The 18,227-nt window shown below is 39.5% G+C and overlaps 2 protein-coding genes across 14 annotated transcripts in view; both read left to right on the top strand.

Moving 5' to 3' along the window:
- The first annotated feature begins 24 nt into the window (after positions 1–24).
- On the top strand, positions 25–5,974 carry zcchc8 (zinc finger, CCHC domain containing 8). Of its 2 annotated transcripts, XM_074637875.1 has the most exons (14): positions 25–272; positions 435–474; positions 570–644; positions 1,319–1,421; positions 1,516–1,593; positions 1,734–1,837; positions 2,049–2,114; positions 2,229–2,289; positions 2,373–2,509; positions 2,623–2,765; positions 2,898–3,025; positions 3,447–3,533; positions 4,224–4,338; positions 4,667–5,974. In XM_074637875.1, the coding sequence occupies exons 1-14, from the start codon at positions 95–97 to the stop codon at positions 5,821–5,823; spliced, it is 2,472 nt and encodes an 823-aa protein (XP_074493976.1). In that variant the 5' UTR covers positions 25–94; the 3' UTR covers positions 5,824–5,974. The 2 variants fall into 2 exon arrangements, with proteins under 2 accessions (XP_074493976.1, XP_074493978.1); XM_074637877.1 differs by lacking the exon at positions 435–474 and having other exon boundaries at positions 74–287; positions 543–644.
- A 2,518-nt stretch (positions 5,975–8,492) lies between these two features.
- The window catches only part of clip1a (CAP-GLY domain containing linker protein 1a), a 28,939-nt gene continuing 19,204 nt past the window's right edge, over positions 8,493–18,227 (top strand). For 7 of the 12 annotated variants that reach the window (XM_074637872.1, XM_074637871.1, XM_074637864.1 and 4 more), the window contains exons 1-6: positions 8,493–8,631; positions 14,765–15,083; positions 16,475–17,046; positions 17,475–17,599; positions 17,707–17,923; positions 18,018–18,215. In XM_074637872.1, the coding sequence (XP_074493973.1) occupies positions 14,993–15,083; positions 16,475–17,046; positions 17,475–17,599; positions 17,707–17,923; positions 18,018–18,215 (1,203 nt within the window). In that variant the 5' untranslated portion in view covers positions 8,493–8,631; positions 14,765–14,992. The remainder of the gene's footprint in view (positions 8,632–14,764; positions 15,084–16,474; positions 17,047–17,474; positions 17,600–17,706; positions 17,924–18,017; positions 18,216–18,227) is intronic. The other 5 variants (XM_074637873.1, XM_074637865.1, XM_074637870.1 and 2 more) reach the window with 1 other exon arrangement.

Below are 18,227 nucleotides of genomic sequence, written 5' to 3'. Positions count from 1 at the left end.
ATACCTAACACGTGACACCGTGAGGACCAATGAAAACGCAGAACAGCACCTTTGACCTGTGACGTCGCGTCCTGTAGCACAGAGCTGGGTAAAGATGGCTGAGGTTGATTTCGGGGATAGTGAGCTCTTTGAGCAGCTCGATGACTCCGCACCGACGGTACCGACGCATATTCGCTTCACCAGTGATGAGGGAGAGCAGGGGGAGACGGGCCAGCTGCGGGGCCGCCTGGAGGAGTGTGATGAATACATCCAGAGGCTCACAGAGGAGAATATCCTTCATGTGATCAGTGTGTGCTAGCTAGCACTGTGTGGCTGTAGCACTAGCTAACGTCCTGTCTGTGCACCAAAAACAGAAAACAGAAAACCTGAACATGTATACTAATGGCTCTTTGTGCAGGCTTTTTGTCTATTTACCTTAACTCTTAGATTACATAAAGGTTTGAGAAGAAAACTGAACATCCTGACACGACCAAGGTAATAGTTACTTTAACACACTTGAGCCCAACAAATGAAAACGAAACTGATCATCAAGTAACCAGCAGCTAATTCATTGTCCTCTGACTCCACAGCGGCATCACAGTTGAAGATGTCAACATGGACGGGCCAGCTCTTCAAATCCTTTATACAAACAACATTATTTCAAAGTAAGTTGTCAAATGGGTTTATTATGCTCATTCAGTCTTGTGCAGGGCTCATTGCATGGGTGGAAAGAAGTACAAAATGCAAGTCTCCCTCAAAAATAATCCAAGCACACTGCAGTGTTTGAACAAAATTAAAATGCCTTTATTTTACATGGCAATAATTGGGTTTATTTGCTCACTTGTGGTTTGCAAAGTAAGTTCTGTCACGTCTGTCTTGGCTGACTGTCAAGTTGAAGTTGCAATGTTAAATATATTTAGTTAGTGGTAAAACACTTTGCCAAAACGTGTTTCTGTTTTTTACTTTTTGGATATCAAGATGAAAGTACATCATATTAATTAACTTGATGTTTGGGCACCTTCTGCACTACATTCACTTTTTTAACAGTCTCTTCTGCACTACATTCACTTTTTTAATAGTCCTGTATCACAGTTGTTACCCTGCACTATATTCAGTTTTAACAGTTTTCTTCATCTCCTTGTATTTTTATATCTGGTATATTTTTTTGTACTTTGTACTTTACACTACTAACTTTTTTACCGCCTTTTTACTAACATGTTTTGCACTATGGAACTGTGATGCTGGAAACTTGAGTTTCCATCGGGATCAATAAAGTTACTATCTATCTATCTATCTATCTATCCATCTACCTCATTGCTAAATAAATGTCTCCCTTTAGGCTGTGTCGTCAAGAAATTGAAGATTGCATCTGCAGTGTGATTTTGAATCACCAGAAACCGAGCAATGAAAAGAAAGACTCCATCTATCAAATGAAACCTCAGGTTTGTTTACCCAGAATGTATTTTATTGTGACTAATATCAATACAGTTGTGAATTTGCTAAAAAAAAACAAACATGTTCAATCCCTCTATGAAGAATTCAGCTTTTGCTCTGGATGAAGATCCGCAGAAGTCCTCTACAAGTAACGTAAGAACAACAACCGAAGCCTTTAAAGTGAGTATTTATTGTTCATTTCAGTGGTTTGCATATTGCACACTTTCTTGCCACATGGAAAAGAAAACTGTATTTTTTTACAAATAGTCTACATGCTATGTTAACATATTATGAACTGTTTTCTTGTTTTTCTGTCTTAGGTGGTGGGAAGTGTCTTATATTTCACTACATTCAGTGTTGATAAACTTGGACAGCCTCTGGTGAATGACAACCCCCAGCTGACAGACGGATGGGATGTTCCAACGTATCTTTAAGATGGATAAATTGACACATCATCAAAAATCATGTTCATCTGTTTTGAACATGTGAAATATGTCTCCTTGATTTTAAATGTGGCAATTTATTTTGTTGTTTTTTTCTATAAGTTGGACTTCTATTAAGGTTTTGAAATAGACACGGTAAAGAATTTGTCACTTTGTTTTGCACAGACATCAAATTTCCTGAATTGTTCAAAGCTATCAGCAGGTTTTCAACCAAGTCGTTGGCACAGATGGACAGGATGTAGAAATGAAAGAGAGAAGGTATGTCTGGTTATTAATGAAGATTTATTTTGTTTCAATCTTCTGTTTATGACTTGCTTTGTTTCATTGCTGTGTGGCATATACTTATATGATGAGTCCATCTGTTCACTGTAGACCCAAAGCAACGTGTTTCAACTGTGGTTTGAGTGGTCATCAGCTGAGAGACTGTCCCAAGGTAAGAACAAATAAGCTTTATTATCGTATGAGCCCAAGTTAAACATAATGATTTTTTACATTTATACATGTTTACCTTCCTAGCCTAAAGACATGGCTGCAATTAATGAGAGAAGAAAGGAGTTTAATCAGAGCAGCAACCAGGGCATGCAGAGTAACCAGCGATATCATGCTGATGAAGTGGAGGAGAGGTTTGCTAAATACAAGCCTGGAGTCATGAGGTAGGATTGTTATTTTGTACACAACAGACACAAACATCATTTAATCACATGCAATATCTATTGTACCAAGTAAAAGTAAATGTTGATAATTTCATATTTTACACTGTGAACAGTGAGGAGCTGTTGGAAGCGCTGGGAATTGATGGCACCACCCTCCCTCCTCTAATTTATCGCATGAGGCAGCTCGGCTACCCACCGGGTTGGCTCAAAGAGGCAGAGATGGAAAACTCTGGCATAACGATGTATGATGGGAATGGTATGTTTTAAATTAAATTGAAACATGTGCGGTCGCACTGATTTTCCTTTGAGCAAATTACTGCAAAACATACTAATGTTATTGAAATGTAAAAGGTTGTTCTGAATCTGTGTTTTTTTCTTGTTTTTCTAGTTTCAAATGATGGTAATATAACCGGTAATATAACCGACAATACCAATTCGCAAAACATCTCTTATGATGTTTCCAAACTGGTAGATTTCCCAGGCTTCAATGTACCTGCATCACACCAAATGAAAGATGTAAGTCCTACGATATAGTCTTTTTCTTTAATATATCACTAGTTATATGTGCTATAAGTGAGTCCAGGTATCTGAATCCTATTCATATTTCAGTTATATTAATAGTTGTTTTGTTTATATCTTCATTTTTTCTCAAATCAGAAAGAGGAAAAATGGAAATCAATGCTACAATACTTGGAATACTTAAATTTGAATCATAGTATAATTGTAAACTTATTTTCTGTCACAGAATTGAGATAATTGATTAATGCAAATACTGCAGTATGGAGTCACTTTGAGCTACAGTATATGTGTGTATAAATTATTTTGTCTATCATAAGGAATCAGCATCATAATGGCCATACACTGCTTTTTAGTGGTAGTGCATCTTTACAACAGTTGCACATCTCACAGTTTTTCTTTCTATTTTTCTGACCTCTAGGAGTTCATGCAGTACGGTTCTATTCCAATGCAGACCAGCCACATGAAGCAAAACTTTGCAGCCTACCTGTCCAACAACTTCCCCATGGTAATTATCTTAAAGTCACCCAAGTTGTTGCGTTTTTCCTCTCAAAACATGTAACATGTTTCATAGCTTCTATCTGTCTTGCACCGCTTTAACCAAATGTTCTGGATAATACACGTCAACACTTGCAAACACCTTGGGTACTATTTGTCAGATCTGTACTCATTCTCCATGATACCACTGTAGTTTAAAATGAAAGACACAAATTGTTGAAGGACTATTATAACACCCATAATAAATATTGCAGTAATTCCTCTCCCTTTCAACCATGAATTCAGCTCCTCTCAATCTTGGTACTTGATATTTTATACCTGAACATGAGAGCAGAGTATAGGTAGATGCATTACATTTTAGTAAGGTGACCAAATAATGAAAATAAATCTTATAAAGTCACACCACTTTGCTCACCCCCATCCTCACTGCTCATGGTTATTCATTCATAAAATAATGGACATTTCAGTGTTTGCATCCTTATCATCCAACACAAATCAGAGGACATAGTATACTGTATATGTACCCGTATGACAGATTATAAATGCAAACAATTGTGACTAAACCATAAAAAATAAATACACAAAACGATATATTCCCAAAAAAACAACTGGCACTGATAAAGAGAGGATGTGTGATAACTGTGCATTTGGGCAGAGCCCTTCAATATTTTCATTCATTGTCATTCTTCCTTGCCAACAGCCTGGTGCCACCTGCAACAAGAGACGGCATGAATCCGAGTCATCTCCACAGCAAAGGAAGAAGACGAGGTCCAGTCCTGATCGGAACTCCTGCTCAGACATGGATATGGATTCAGGTAACTGTTCATCTCAGCAGGCACATCACTGTGTGTCTAAAATGTCCTTTCCAAGTTACTTGAACACAAAGTTATGTTTAAAAGATGGATAACAGTCAAAAACTGCAGCAGTCAACCGTCATTTTCTTAATCTTAATCTCGATACCCACTCTTTCGTTCTTATGATTTGATAAAATACTGCATTTACAATGTTGCCACGTTGTAAAAAAGCAGTTCTTCTGTTTTTATTCGTAGCTGAAATGCAGAATAATGCAGAGTAATACTTGAATCAGCTGTCTCTTCATTGGGTCATATTATCCCTTTCTAATGTTTGTGTGTTTTCCCCCAGACCCAGGAACACCTTATCATCCTGGCGCAAGTGACTTCCAGTTCCAACCTCCGCTGCCCCCTGGCTCCCCTTGCTTCAGTTCACCTCCTCCTTTACCCCATGGCACTCCTCCTGCTACACCCACTCCCCCACCTCTCCCTAAAGGTACACCTCCTCCCACACCCACCAACGGCTCCCCGGCTCTGCGGGGGCGTAACTGGGTTGTCACTGATGAGACTGTGGACGACACAGAGGATGAATTGTCATTGGAGGAACTGGAGGAGCAGCAGAGGCTGATTTGGGCAGCTCTGGAAAATGCGGACACTGCCACTAATAGCGATTGTGAGACACCTGCAGTGGGAACACCTGCACCCAGTTCACCGAGTGTGTCCACACCTGCACCCAGTTCACCGAGTGCGTCCACACCTGCACCCAGTTCACCGAGTGTGTCCACACCTGCACCCAGTTCACCGAGTGTATCCACACCTGCACCCAGTTCACCGAGTGTGTCCACACCTGCTCATGTCGGCACAGAAACGGAGGTGGTTGAAGAGGTGATGGACACAACGAAACCTGCAGAAACTTGCCATACCAGCAAAAATCAAAGGGAACCGGAGGTTCAAGAGATTAGCTCTCAGAGTCCTGGTCCAGTTAAATCCCAAGACAACAGCCCCCTGAATCCTGGTCCAGTTAAATCCCAAGACGACAGCCCGCTGAGTCCTGGTCCAGTTAAATCCCAAGACGACAGCCCCCTGATTCCTGGTCCAGTTAAATCCCAAGACGACAGCCCCCTGATTCCTGGTCCAGTTAAATCCCAAGACGACAGCCCCCTGATTCCTGGTCCAGTTAAATCCCAAGACGACAGCCCGCTGAGTCCTGGTCCAGTTAAATCCCAAGACGACAGCCCCCTGATTCCTGGTCCAGTTAAATCCCATGATGACAGCCCGCAGAGCCCTGATCCAGTCAAATGCCAGGAAGACAACCCGCAGAGCCCTGATCCAGATTTCTCTAATGACGAGAGGATAACAGCTGTTCCACATCGGAGCAAGTTTGCAGCTGGCATTGTTCCATTTGAAGATACACCAGAGTTCACTGAAGTTGCTGAAGCCACGGGGACATACCTGAGGATCAGAGACGTGCTTAAAAGTTCCCCTCGAAGTTTGGCAAAGAAAAAATAAAAGTGGCTTCTGTCTTTATGTGGAACACAAGGAAGGATACATGAATATTTTTTAAACAAAAACTTTTTCATTTTCATGACATCCTATCAAGCATGTTTTTAGCTTTTTATCATTTTGTACCACGTTGAATGTCTATGCTGTATATACATTTGATCTGTAAACATACAATGATGTAGGGGCATTGAGGGATGCTGCAACAGCAATAGTTTGTAGGTTATGACCAATTGGTCTCAGTTTTTTTGTAGCAGTTGTTACTCATGCTATTCATTTTATTGTAAAATTTGTAAAATGGTCATTTCTTTTATTTTAAATGGCTTTTTCTATTTTTGTCCAACTTGGATTGCTCTAAAATCATTAAGTAAACATGCTTTAACTTGCTTCAGTGTATTATTTCGTCTGGCAGCCATGGCTAGATGTGGGTTTGATTTAATTGGCCAAATATGTGAGCTAACAGTATATAGTTGATTGTTAGCCATCTTTAGTTGACCTTCTGTTGCCATAATTGTTGATTTTGATGAACATTGCAAATGAAATTGCATATACCAGTAATTGAAACTGCACTACAACAACAAATGTTTGTATGACATTAGAAAGCTTTGTCTACATTTTGTCTGAATTCATTCTCTATTCATCAAATAGATTCATATCACAGCTGAAATAAAGTTCATTCTCCCCTTTCAAACTGATCTGCCAGCAAAAAGACATCATAAAATGTTCAAATACAGTTTCAACACAACTTTAAAGAAGCTATATGTTAGACTATATAGGTAGCTACACCTGAGTGTCAGTCAGTCATGATTAGGCTTTTAATAAAATGGTTGCCTGGTGGGTTTTCTTTTGGCAGAAAAGAGGCTAAATACACTTTCATATACATTCAGGACTTTTTAATATAATTAATTTTGGAACATGAAAATTGGTATTTCTAATATCACATATGCAATTGAGAATATTCTATTTTTAGACTGTTTCAAAGTTAAGGGTATTTCCCAAGTTAGTGACTGTTATGTCATTTGGTTATTTCTATGACTGTTCCAAACTATTAGTACATACAGAACACACCTACACTGGCATGCACACAATACTTGCACTGAGACTTGTAAATCACTTGCACATTCATGCATACTAAATACCCATACACACCTACATACAGTACATACATGCATACACAAGTTCATGTTTGTCTGGATGTGCTGGATCTGTGAGAATATCAAGGGGACAGTTATTTCACCCCTTTACAAAGTCATGTGAAACTGATGGTGCCTACACCCATACCTTTAGTTATAAATCTATTACATTGGCAGACATAAGCTCATGATTTTAAACTCAACTTTTACATTCTGTCTATATTGAAAAGTCATAAATTTAAGTCAAAAATCTTGACTATTAGAGATTTAGATTTCTTTTTCTGAATTTTGACTTTATTTGCACAACTCAAACTTTTCTGTTATAATTCAGATCTAACCTTAAAATTTTGGTATTATGATCATAAATTGGAATATCATTTAGAAGAAAGGGGTACTCTTTCACTGTGTATGGGACTGTCCGAAGTTAAAAAAATACTGGGAAACAATTGTTCAGAATATATCTGAGATTGTTGGAGTGAAGGTGCCTCACCAAGCAAAGATATGTATACTAGGTATATATCCAGATAACTTTATCGTTAACTTAAAACAGTTAATTCTAATTGACTTTGGATTCCTGCGGGCCAGGAGAATGATAGCTTTGTCTTGGAGAAGAATGGATTTACCTTCGATACATGTATGGGTGAGGGAGATGGCATCTAGTGTTGTACTGGAGAGACTTACATACATAACCAGAGGAAAAGCAGCAGGATTTGAAAAAGTGTGGAAACCTTTGTTGGAGTTTCTTGGACATCAAGGGGCACAGTCAAATTGAAACTGCTGTGTGTTGCTTAGTGCTGTTGTTGTGTTTTTTTTTTTTTATTATTCTTCTTTGAGGTATTTATTTGTTTTGTCTTATCTTTTGTTTATTTGTTTTCTTTGTTAGATATGTGAAATACATGAAATGTCATGTCTCTCTTTCTTTGATTACTGTGGAAATTCTGACTAAACATTCCATTGTATCATTTAATTATTAATATTGTTAGTCTGTCTGTATGTGTATATATGTATATATGTTTATATGTAAAATTCAATAAAAAATATTGTTTAAAAAAATAAATAAATTGGAATATCTCTCTGAAAAAGTCTGAGATTGATCAACCATGAGTTCAGGTTGAGTCCCTACTTGCATGTTGTATGTTTGAATAATATTACAACATTTTAACCTCTCCACAGTACAAACCTGTACCATGCCAGCAAAATATGATCCAAATTTAGCTTTATGTGACTCCCTTTCATTTCCTAATTTATTTTAACAGCAAAGTTTTTTGTGTCTGTAAATTGTTTTGCTCTCTCGGAAGTGAGGTGAGATTTCCACCTAAGTAGGCTGAAATCAACTAATATGATGTATGAAAAAAATATATTTCTATAAAGTGACCAATTTATAATTTTTTTTTTTTTTATGTGACTCCCCTTTCATTTCCTTAATTGAATTCAACAGCAACGTTTTTATTTGTCTGTAAATAGTTTTGCTCTCTCGTTAGTGAGGTGAGTGTTCATCTCACTGCACATATGATCTTTGGTCGTCACCTACCTACCGTTGACGTCCCTCTCGGCCGTTGGAGCGTTGGACCGTCAGCTCGTCCTCAGACAGGGCTGAGCCTGCTAGTCGTCGTGGTTCTCAGCTTTAGCTCTGCTAGCTGTGGATGTAGTTTCCTGAGAAGAAGACTGTACAGAAACATATCAGGTCAGTATAGTAGCTAGCTCACGTCGATGTCTTGTATTTCTGTAAACTTTGCTTGCTGCTGATAAACCAGTAAACTAACCTCAAGTTGTCCAGGTATAGTCAGTGTTATAGTTCAGCTAGCTAACCTAAAGCTAACGCTAGCTTGGTTCCGCTCGGGCCTCACTGCTAACGTTACTTAGCAACTAATGACGTAGACTGGGGATTCATTTAAGCCGGACAGGTGACGAACTGCTTCTTACAACAACACGCTGTCTTTACAGGTGATAACTAATGTGTAACAGAGTGCTGTGCTGACACCCAACTTGTAGTAGCAGTAGTGAGCAGTGTGCTCCTACTGGAGCTGCGGTGACATTGAGGAGACTTTTTTTGGACTTGTGGCATTTTGCTTCAGTCGCTGTGCTGTGCTTCACCACAGTAGTGGCCTGTCAGTGGGATTTAACACGTGGATGTTATCGCTATCAGTCATCATGAACAGGACATTGTCTCACCAAGAGATTTAGCTAGTACGGTAAGTTAGCTGCTATGGTATTTTTTTACAGGCTTCACTCTTTGCCAGATGTGCCACCTCATCGACAGCTCTCAATCCGTTAAGCTAGCTTCCACTGATGGAAGCAACAACAAGGCGAGGCATGTTAAAAGAGGCCAAATCGTTGCCCAGACCTCAGGTTAACTTACTTAACTGCACAGGTACACTGTGATATGTCAGTAAAGCAACTGGGTAATAGTATAGTCTCTGCATTTGACTGGTTTAACTTACTTAACTGCACAGGTACACTGTGTGATATGTCAGTAAAGCAACTGTGTAATAGTATAGTCTCTGCATACTCTGGAGGCAACAAGGCGAGGCACGTTAAAAGAGGCCAAATCGTTGCCCAAAACCTCAGGTTAACTTACTTAACTGCACAGGTACACTGTGTAATATGTCAGTAAAGCAACTGTGTAATAGTATAGTCTCTGCATTTGACTGGTTTAACGTACTTAACTGCACAGGTACACTGTGTAATATGTCAGTAAGGCAAGGCAAGGCAAGGCAGTTCTATTTGTAGAGCACATTTCAGCAACAGGGCAATTCAAAGTGCTTTACATAAACATTCAAGAACATTGTGACAAAGTGCAAAAGAACATTAAGACATAATTAAAACGGTTACAAAAACATAAAAAAGATTAGAAAATAAAAACAAGCTAAATTAAAAGATAGGATAGAAACTCAAATAGAATATAACACAAGAGTAAAAGCTCTAGTGCAGTATAAGATCATTATCTGGTTATCAGTAAAGCAACTGTGTAATAGTATAGTGTAATAGTATAGTCTCTGCATACTCTGGAGGCATCAAGGCGAGGCAAGTTAAAAGAGGCCAAATCGTTGCCCAAACCTCAAGTTAACTTACTTAACTGCACAGGTACACTGTGTAATATGTCAGTAAAGCAACTGTGTAATAGTATAGTTTCTGCATACTCTGGAGGCAACAAGGTGAGGCACGTTAAAGAGGCCAAATCGTTGCCCAAAACCTCAGGTTAACTTACTTAACTGCACAGGTACACTGTGTAATATGTCAGTAAGGCAAGGCAAGGCAAGGCAGTTCTATTTGTAGAGCACATTTCAGCAACAGGGCAATTCAAAGTGCTTTACATGAACATTCAAGAACATTGCGACAAAGTGCAAAAGAACATTAAGACATAATTAAAACGGTTACAAAAACATAAAAACATAAAAAAGATTAGAAAATAAAAACAAGCTAAATTAAAAGATAGGATAGAAGCTAAAATAGAATATAACACAAGAGTAAAAGCTCTAGTGCAGTATAAGATCATTATCTGGTTATCAGTAAAGCAACTGTGTAATAGTATAGTTTCTGCATACTCTGGAGGCAACAAGGCGAGGCAAGTTAAAAGAGGCCAAATCGTTGCCCAAACCTCAGGTTAACTTACTTAACTGCACAGGTACACTGTGTAATATGTCAGTGAAGCAACTGTGTAGTAGTATAGTCTCTGCATTTGACTGGTTTGCGGTTTAAAGGTGTGACTTAGACATGTATGATTATGCCTTTTTTGTTTCAGACAAAAAGCAGTTAAACTTGTTTGGACTGACTGACAAGACTAAAGCTTTGATGGACACATTGAAATCCACATTGAAATTCCTGTATTTCTACTAGTCTTTGAACTTTTCCATATGGAATTGAAGCTCAGTATATATGAGAAAATGGTGGGGAAGTCACATAAAAAAATAAAATTTGAAATTGGTCATAAGCCATGGCTAGATGTGGGTTCAATTTAATTTTGCTGTATGGTGACAGCACAGATGGCCAAATATGTGAGCTAACAGTAGCAGAGCTTAGTGAAAAAGTTGACCCTCTGTTGCCATAATTGCATATAATTGGAACTGCACTACAACCATTTATTTTTTATGACATTAGAAAGTTTGGTCTACATTTTGTCTTTATTCATTCACTTTTCATCAAATAGATTCATATCACAGCTAAAATAAAGTTCATTCTCCCCTTTCAAACTGATCTGCCGACAAAAAGGCATCATAAAAGGTTCATTGTACAACTTTTAAAGAAGCAATATGTTAGCCTATGGAGGTAGCTAAAAAAAATAAAATTATAAATTGGTCACTTTAGAGAAATATCTTTTTTTCATACATCATATTAGTTGATTTCAGCCTACTTGGGTGGAAATCATTGTGTATGATTTTACATTTACTTTTATGTAATACAAACAGCCTAGCTGTTCTGGTTGAAGAGGCTCTGTTAGTGCTGGAAAGTCTGGATTTTACATTGGGGCCGCAGTGGAAACCTTGACTACCTAACCATATATTTATTATTTCAGGTGTCCGTTACATCTAGGCACAATTGTAAGTGCCAGGATATGTGTAGGACAGGACAGGGCAGTGTTGATATATAGTAACTGTATGGTAGGTTTAATATCCGCCTGTTGACAATGGTGGTTGTTAACTTGAACACAGGTGAATCTGTATTCACAGACACCGAGGGCGCAGGGCTGTGCTCATGTCCTGTTTTAGTGCTTTTCTAAACCTTCCTCTGTCAGTGCTAGCAGGGGCCCACACAATCATCCCAGCAGATGTTTCCTCAAAAAGGAAGAAGCTGAGCTCGATTTGGCCTCTTGATGACAAAAGCAAGGGTGTAGGAGTGAGGGTTGCATCAGTGAATGCAGACCTCTAAAGACGTACTAAGGCGTACTAAGCAGCTACGGTTGAAGACTTGGACCAATCAGTCACAGCTGGACTTGCTATAAAAACATCCCTTGGAAATCTGTTTGTACTTGGTTTAATATTCTTGATGTCAATGGCTAATATTAGCCTACTGAAAAACAATGTGGAATGAAAGCCCACTGGCTTGTGTAACCAGTGACACCCTCCCATCAGTTAACAAATACTTGGTAGGCTTAATGGATGCAGAGTTTCTTCTGTTATTACAAAACACGCAAGCAGATTCAGCTAACGTCTGTAAGTGGTTTTGCACTCCTGCAGTCAGCAAGAAGAATGTAGGGTTGAAGTACTGCACCCTGGTCAGTCAGCTAGTTAACTATGTAGCAATGTTATGATGATTCATTTTGTTTTGTTCTGTGGCAAGTTTTTTCCAACATGCTTCTGATTGTGCGGACTTCACTGTACTCCACTAAGTGTGTCCATGATATCTATTGCTTGAACAGACTTTGAGCACATAAACTTCTGTCATTTCCAACATGGAAGTTGATTATGTCTATGCAGTCATTTTTGAGAAGTAGAGGAATAAATCTCAGTTCTGTTTTACAGGCGACCCTCTAACCGTTTCTATTTGTGTATTTACATCAGTAAAAAATAAACCTGACTACATGGAATTTGGGTGTAGCTTTATTATTAATAAGTTTAATCTATTTAAGAATTTTACTTTTTAATACATCAATTCCCTTAAACTTTTGCAAAACATTGGTATATGGCTTTCCTCCTAGCTATGGATTAGAGTGAGAGTCAGTGGCAAAAGATTAACATTACTGTAGTGGGAAATTCTCCAGACTAAGTGGATCATTTTCAGCTGACCGCTTCAGCTCACCAATCAGAACTGAAACATCCTCTGTTAATGCTCTCACAAGACAGTCGTAGTAAAGCCTCTTGATGTTCTACTAAGACACCATAATACTATGGTTTTTAGAATCATTTCTTGTCATATTCCACAGGCTTATGGGTCAATCATAGATATTGATCAAATTAGTGACAAGTTTCTCTTTTTAGTTTTTGTGCAAAATGAATTACTAAAGATTTAAATGGTCACATATATCACATTTTTTTGTGTGTCTTTATTTTCCACCATGCAGTCTTCAGCTATTGAAGTGCTTTCTTTCTCTGGCCTCCTCTTGACCCGAGGGCACTAATCAGTATCATTCAAAGGCACAGCGGGAGAAAACTGGAGCGCTGCATTTGAACTAGGTCACTGCCTTCTATGGCCACCCTTTATTCTCTGCTGAGTAATCTCTAGGAGGGTGTGTGGTAGCGTGTCTTCTCGGTTGAACCTACATTTTGTAGGCCCTTTCAGGAATGAAAGGTATGTTTGTGCGACACTGTTGAACAAGTTCTATGTTCAATTCCTACCCTGTGTGAGATCAAGTGTATTTGCTGACTTAGAACTGACTCAGAACAGACTTTGCAGGAGAGGTTGTTGATTTGATATTTTAGAGTTGTATTTCACTGTAAAGTAAACTTAAATCACCCTCTTAGAACATTCAGAACATTTTTATTACTCTGCCCCAGGATCCTGCAAGCGTTTGAAATCAATGATTACACCAATGACAGAGAATAATGAAACCATTTGTTTTGACATTATCCAAACCATTCCATAAATTGTACTTACATGCCCTGTGGTAATATTCCGGATAAGTAAAAGTACTGCTTTGATGGACTGTTATGCAGTGTGTAACAGAAAATGATTCAGTTAACAATTATAGTCACTCACCCTTATGTGTCCAAAAAATAAGCTCTCTGTTCTCACCCGTTAAGGCGCTAAAGCAAATTCCAAATTCCAAATACAGAAATACACAAACCCTGATATCTAAATCTATCCGAAAGAGGTGCTGTTCTCAGGTTAACAGTGCATGGAATCCACAACACAATTCAGAAATATTGAAAACCCTATGGTAACAATTTAATGCATTGATTTCTTTGCTAATTGCACACTTTTTAAAATGAGTTTTTACCAAATGTAAGGTTGTATTATGGCGTCATGAATAGAGGCATGTTTGTACATATACACATTACAGTAATTGTTAGGTCAGTTTACTGATTGTGGTCACACAATCGAGCATCAGACTTGGTGTCCTAGACTTTCTGTGCACCTGTTCTGCAGAGATCATGTAGGTGTGATGCAACCCTCCACTGAAATAGGCTGAGATGCTTTAGATCTCACAGTAGATTAGCCTGAAACTCAATGCTTGTCAGTATGATTTAATTAATCAAGGCAGCAGGTGTATAAATACCTATCACATATTGTCAAACTACTAACAACAGGGGGACCATGTTTAGATAGTAGGCTACATTCAGCCAATCAGTTTCTGTGGTGAGGTTATCTGACAAACAGGATAATCTGCTGCTGATGGTGGTCTTGTTTCTAAAGTAATCCGGTTTTAGGAAGAGCGGCCAACCAGACTTACACGATTTTATGTGCCAGAATGATAGATTGAGTGAGAGGCTGTTTGTTTGGGGTACTGTGTGTATTATGGTCAAGGTCACAGATGATGTGCTATTCAGAAGTTCATCATGGCAGTAAACATAGACTGCATATCGGCTGGCCTTTGACAGGGTATTTTTAGGTTGACGTGGTGTGTGCTGAGGAGCTTGTTGTCATAACAGAAATAAAATGCCTCCATTAACAGAGCACCACAAACAAAGTCAATGAACATGCCTTGAAGGCATATCTAGCTATTTATTAGTTTACTCCAAATTAAATGATCAGCGCCACCCACAGCAGAGGCAGGACAAGTCAGCAAATAGTAAATTTGCCTAAATGACTAATTATCTTGATTAAATAATTCAATTTCTTGTTAATTAGCCAACAGTGGTACTTTGAGTGCTCAGTAAAAAATAGCGTTGATTATTGACTAATTAAGTATAATAATGTTTCTTTTTTCTTCTTCCAAACAGGGTCCTTTTCGTGAGCAGCACTTTTTCTCCCTCCTCCCTTTTCCTGGTTTTTCTTTTTGTTCAACATTTTTTTGTTTGTTTTTATTTTTTTTTGTTTAATTGATTTTGGTGAGGAGATAAAAACTTCCCCATCACATAGCTGCAACTTGTTGTTTTGATGGTCTGGGGTCAGTCTGTACCCACCGACGGACACAAGCCTTGTGAGTCTAACAGATCACAGGAGGAAACATGAGCTCAGCCAAGCCCAGTGGGATCAAAGGGCCCAGCAAGATAGCTAGGCCACCTGGGACAGCGGCCCCCAAGACCAACCCCAGCACAGGTAAGAAGAATCTTCAACCAGTGGTGAACATGTGGCAGTGCAATGTTTGCTCTTGAATGTTCCCTAGCCAGGGGTTGTTTGGTAGGTTTATACCAAGGTGACTTTGTGTCTTTTCCCATTCCAATAGGGCTTGTGAATGTGATATTTTCTCCATACTTGTTGGCAGACCTGTTTTACATTGGGCTTGGTCCTAGTTTATATCATCATGATACACCTCATTTTATAGCACCTGTAGCTAAACAGAGTTTTCTATGCGTTCAAGCAGTAGTCTCTCTTTTTGCTAGGAGCTTCATCTAGGGTCAATGTCATTAGATAGAACTGAGACAAAATATGAGACACACTCATTTTATCTCCTATCCTAAGGAATATACAGCAGGAGACCCACCTTGGTATTTGCTGAACACACTTAGCCAGTTTTTAGGTTGCATTAAATCACAACTGATGTGAGAGCATAGTAAAACATCCTAATAAACTGTGAGGTTGGTAACCTTCTTTTATGCCGAGCTAAACATGTAACCGCTAAGAGAATAAGAAGTCATGTCTAGTGGAGACTGTGGTGGATCTAACAAAGCAAGATTAATTGACTGGGCTTTTGGCATTTCAGACACTTGCTTAAATCACTAGTCTATAGTTGTGTGGCCTTCTGACAAAAGAAATGACATGACAATAAATTGTGATTGTGATCATATGTGTTATATTGTAACACATCACAGAGTGAATCAGATAGAGCAATTCATGTTTATTTTCCGATAACCGTGGAGGAAGTGAAACCTCTGCTCAGAATCGTCACTCCTATGACTCTTACTGACCCGGACCTCTGGTTGAGAACCACTCCTTTAACCGGCCTGTATGGGACAATGAAGTTTCAGTTTAGAGTAGTGCTATAAATAATGCTAGGGAAACTCACTAACAGCTTAGTCTTTTGTATTAGTTAGCTTAGATTTGCAGAAAGGGGCTCACAGTCTCATATGCAAGGCAAGTGACTGTTTTGTGCAGTGCATTGGGGATGACATTAAGGGAGATCAAGCTTTTACACCAGAATTTTGCCAAACGTTATAATTCGTATGAATAGTGTTAAAGCCAGTATTTGAAACATTTGCAGCCTAGATTTCTCTTGCAACAGCAGTATTATTGTCACAGTATAATTTTATTTGAAGACGATAACAATTGGAAGTCAAATGTTGGTTTACTACACCTTTTTAAGTTGGTGTTAAGCGAACACATTATACAGAGGAAAGATTATACTTACATAGTATAATATGGGCATCAAATCACATGATATTGAAATGTTTGCACCGCATTTGTGACATACTGTATGTCTTCTCACACAAATCAATTACTCAATGGATTTTTAAGATCCTCTCTTCTCTTTCTCTCTTCTTGTTTTTCAGCAGTAGCTAAAGTTGCTGTGGCTGACAAATCAGCTGCCAGTGCCAGTGGAGAGGATGCCCAGAGTGGTGGGGAGAGCTTCCAGGTTGGGGACCGAGTATGGGTAAATGGGAATAAACCGGGCTACATACAGTTTTTGGGAGATGCACAGTTTGCTCCAGGACAGTGGGCAGGGATTGTTCTCGATGAGCCAATTGGGAAGAACGATGGGTCGGTGGCAGGCGTGCGCTACTTCCAGTGTGAAGCCCTGCGAGGAATATTTACCCGCCCATCCAAGTTGTCTCTCACAGAGGGGGAGGCTAATGGAACTGAGACGGCACCCCCCTCCCGCGCTGCATCACCCACTCCTTCAGTTGGCAGTGTGGCCTCGCATACACCCGCCACAAAATCAACATTACCCTCAACTACCCCGGCAACCAAGAAGGCCTCCCCCACTACACCAGCTACACCAGCTACGCCAGCTCCACCATCTTCCAACCTCGCACGCACAAACAGTGAATCTGTCTCCAACCTCTCCGAGAGTGGATCAGTCAAGAAGGGGGAACGGGAACTGAAGATGGGTGACCGAGTACTGGTAAAGTTTGTTATATTATCTAACAAAAAAATAAATCTTCCCTGGATATTCCAGCATACGACTATCAGAACCCTCCTCTTCTTCAATGTAGTAATCTCAGATATAAACACATGAAACATGACCTCTTATGTCACCAAATATCCACCTCTGAGTCAATGGTATTACTGGTACTAACACTGTAGAGTGCAGTCACCACTACCAAATTTAGCATTATGTAAACTTTGCATTTAAATAATTGAAAGGAAAACAACATTCACATGTGTTTCACATGTTGACAGTTTGGCCTCATTCTGTTCAAAGCCGGTATATGCTTGTTTCTGTTGCTTTGATGGAATTATCTCACTCTGGATAAAGCAGATTACTCTTTAGGCCTCTCTTATCTGTTGAGGAGATTAAATGTTTGCTAATGTTTAGTGTTTCTTTCTCAGGTTGGTGGTACAAAGGCTGGAGTGGTACGTTTCCTTGGAGAAACAGATTTTGCCAAAGGCGAGTGGTGTGGTGTGGAATTGGATGAGCCCTTAGGAAAGAATGATGGCGCAGTGGCAGGCACAAGGTACAAACGCCACTGCATCTGTAAATAACTAAAAGGAAAGTTACTTGTTAACCACATGAATGCTATGACTTCCATTATCATGATTGTATTCCATTATGTGCCCCCAGATATTTTCAGTGTCAACCCAAGTATGGCTTATTTGCTCCAGTGCACAAAGTCACACGCATTGGCTTCCCCTCCACCACGCCAGCCAAAGCAAAAACAACGGTTCGGAAAGTAGTGGCCACACCATCAGGTCTGAAGCGAAGCCCGAGTGCCTCCTCCATCAGTACCATGAGCTCTGTGGCATCCTCCGTCAGCGCCAAGCCCAGCCGCACAGGCCTGGTGAGTTGTGGACACACTCCGTTTCATCTGGGTTTTTTTTTAATGCTGTGCTTACTCACTAGTCTGACCTTGCTTGTGCTTTGTCTCTCCATAGCTAACGGAGACATCATCACGGTATAATCGTAAGATTTCAGGCACCACAGCCCTGCAGGAGGCGCTGAAGGAGAAGCAGCAGCATATTGAGCAGCTTATGGCTGAGAGGGACATGGAGAGAGCGGAGGTTGCCAAGGCCACTTGCCATGTTGGAGAGATGGAGCAAGAAATTGGCGCGCTCAGGGATGATCAGGAGCAGGTCAGTTCACCC

Source organism: Sebastes fasciatus, chromosome 6, assembly GCF_043250625.1.
Source record: "Sebastes fasciatus isolate fSebFas1 chromosome 6, fSebFas1.pri, whole genome shotgun sequence".
In the NCBI taxonomy this organism is placed as follows: domain Eukaryota; kingdom Metazoa; phylum Chordata; class Actinopteri; order Perciformes; family Sebastidae; genus Sebastes; species Sebastes fasciatus.
The sequence above is the reverse complement of the archived record's forward strand: the minus strand, read 5'-3'. Positions and strand labels throughout refer to the sequence as shown.

What these genes read in the sequence shown, in the direction of transcription:
- zcchc8 (XM_074637875.1), top strand. Translation starts at nt 95, where the DNA reads ATGGCTGAGGTTGATTTCGGGGATAGTGAGCTCTTTGAGCAGCTCGAT. An exon ending in AACATCCTGACACGACCAAG is followed by an intron (nt 475 to 569) that starts GTAATAGTTACT and finishes CTGACTCCACAG; the next exon opens with CGGCATCACAGTTGAAGATG. An exon ending in TCTATCAAATGAAACCTCAG is followed by an intron (nt 1,422 to 1,515) that starts GTTTGTTTACCC and finishes CCCTCTATGAAG; the next exon opens with AATTCAGCTTTTGCTCTGGA.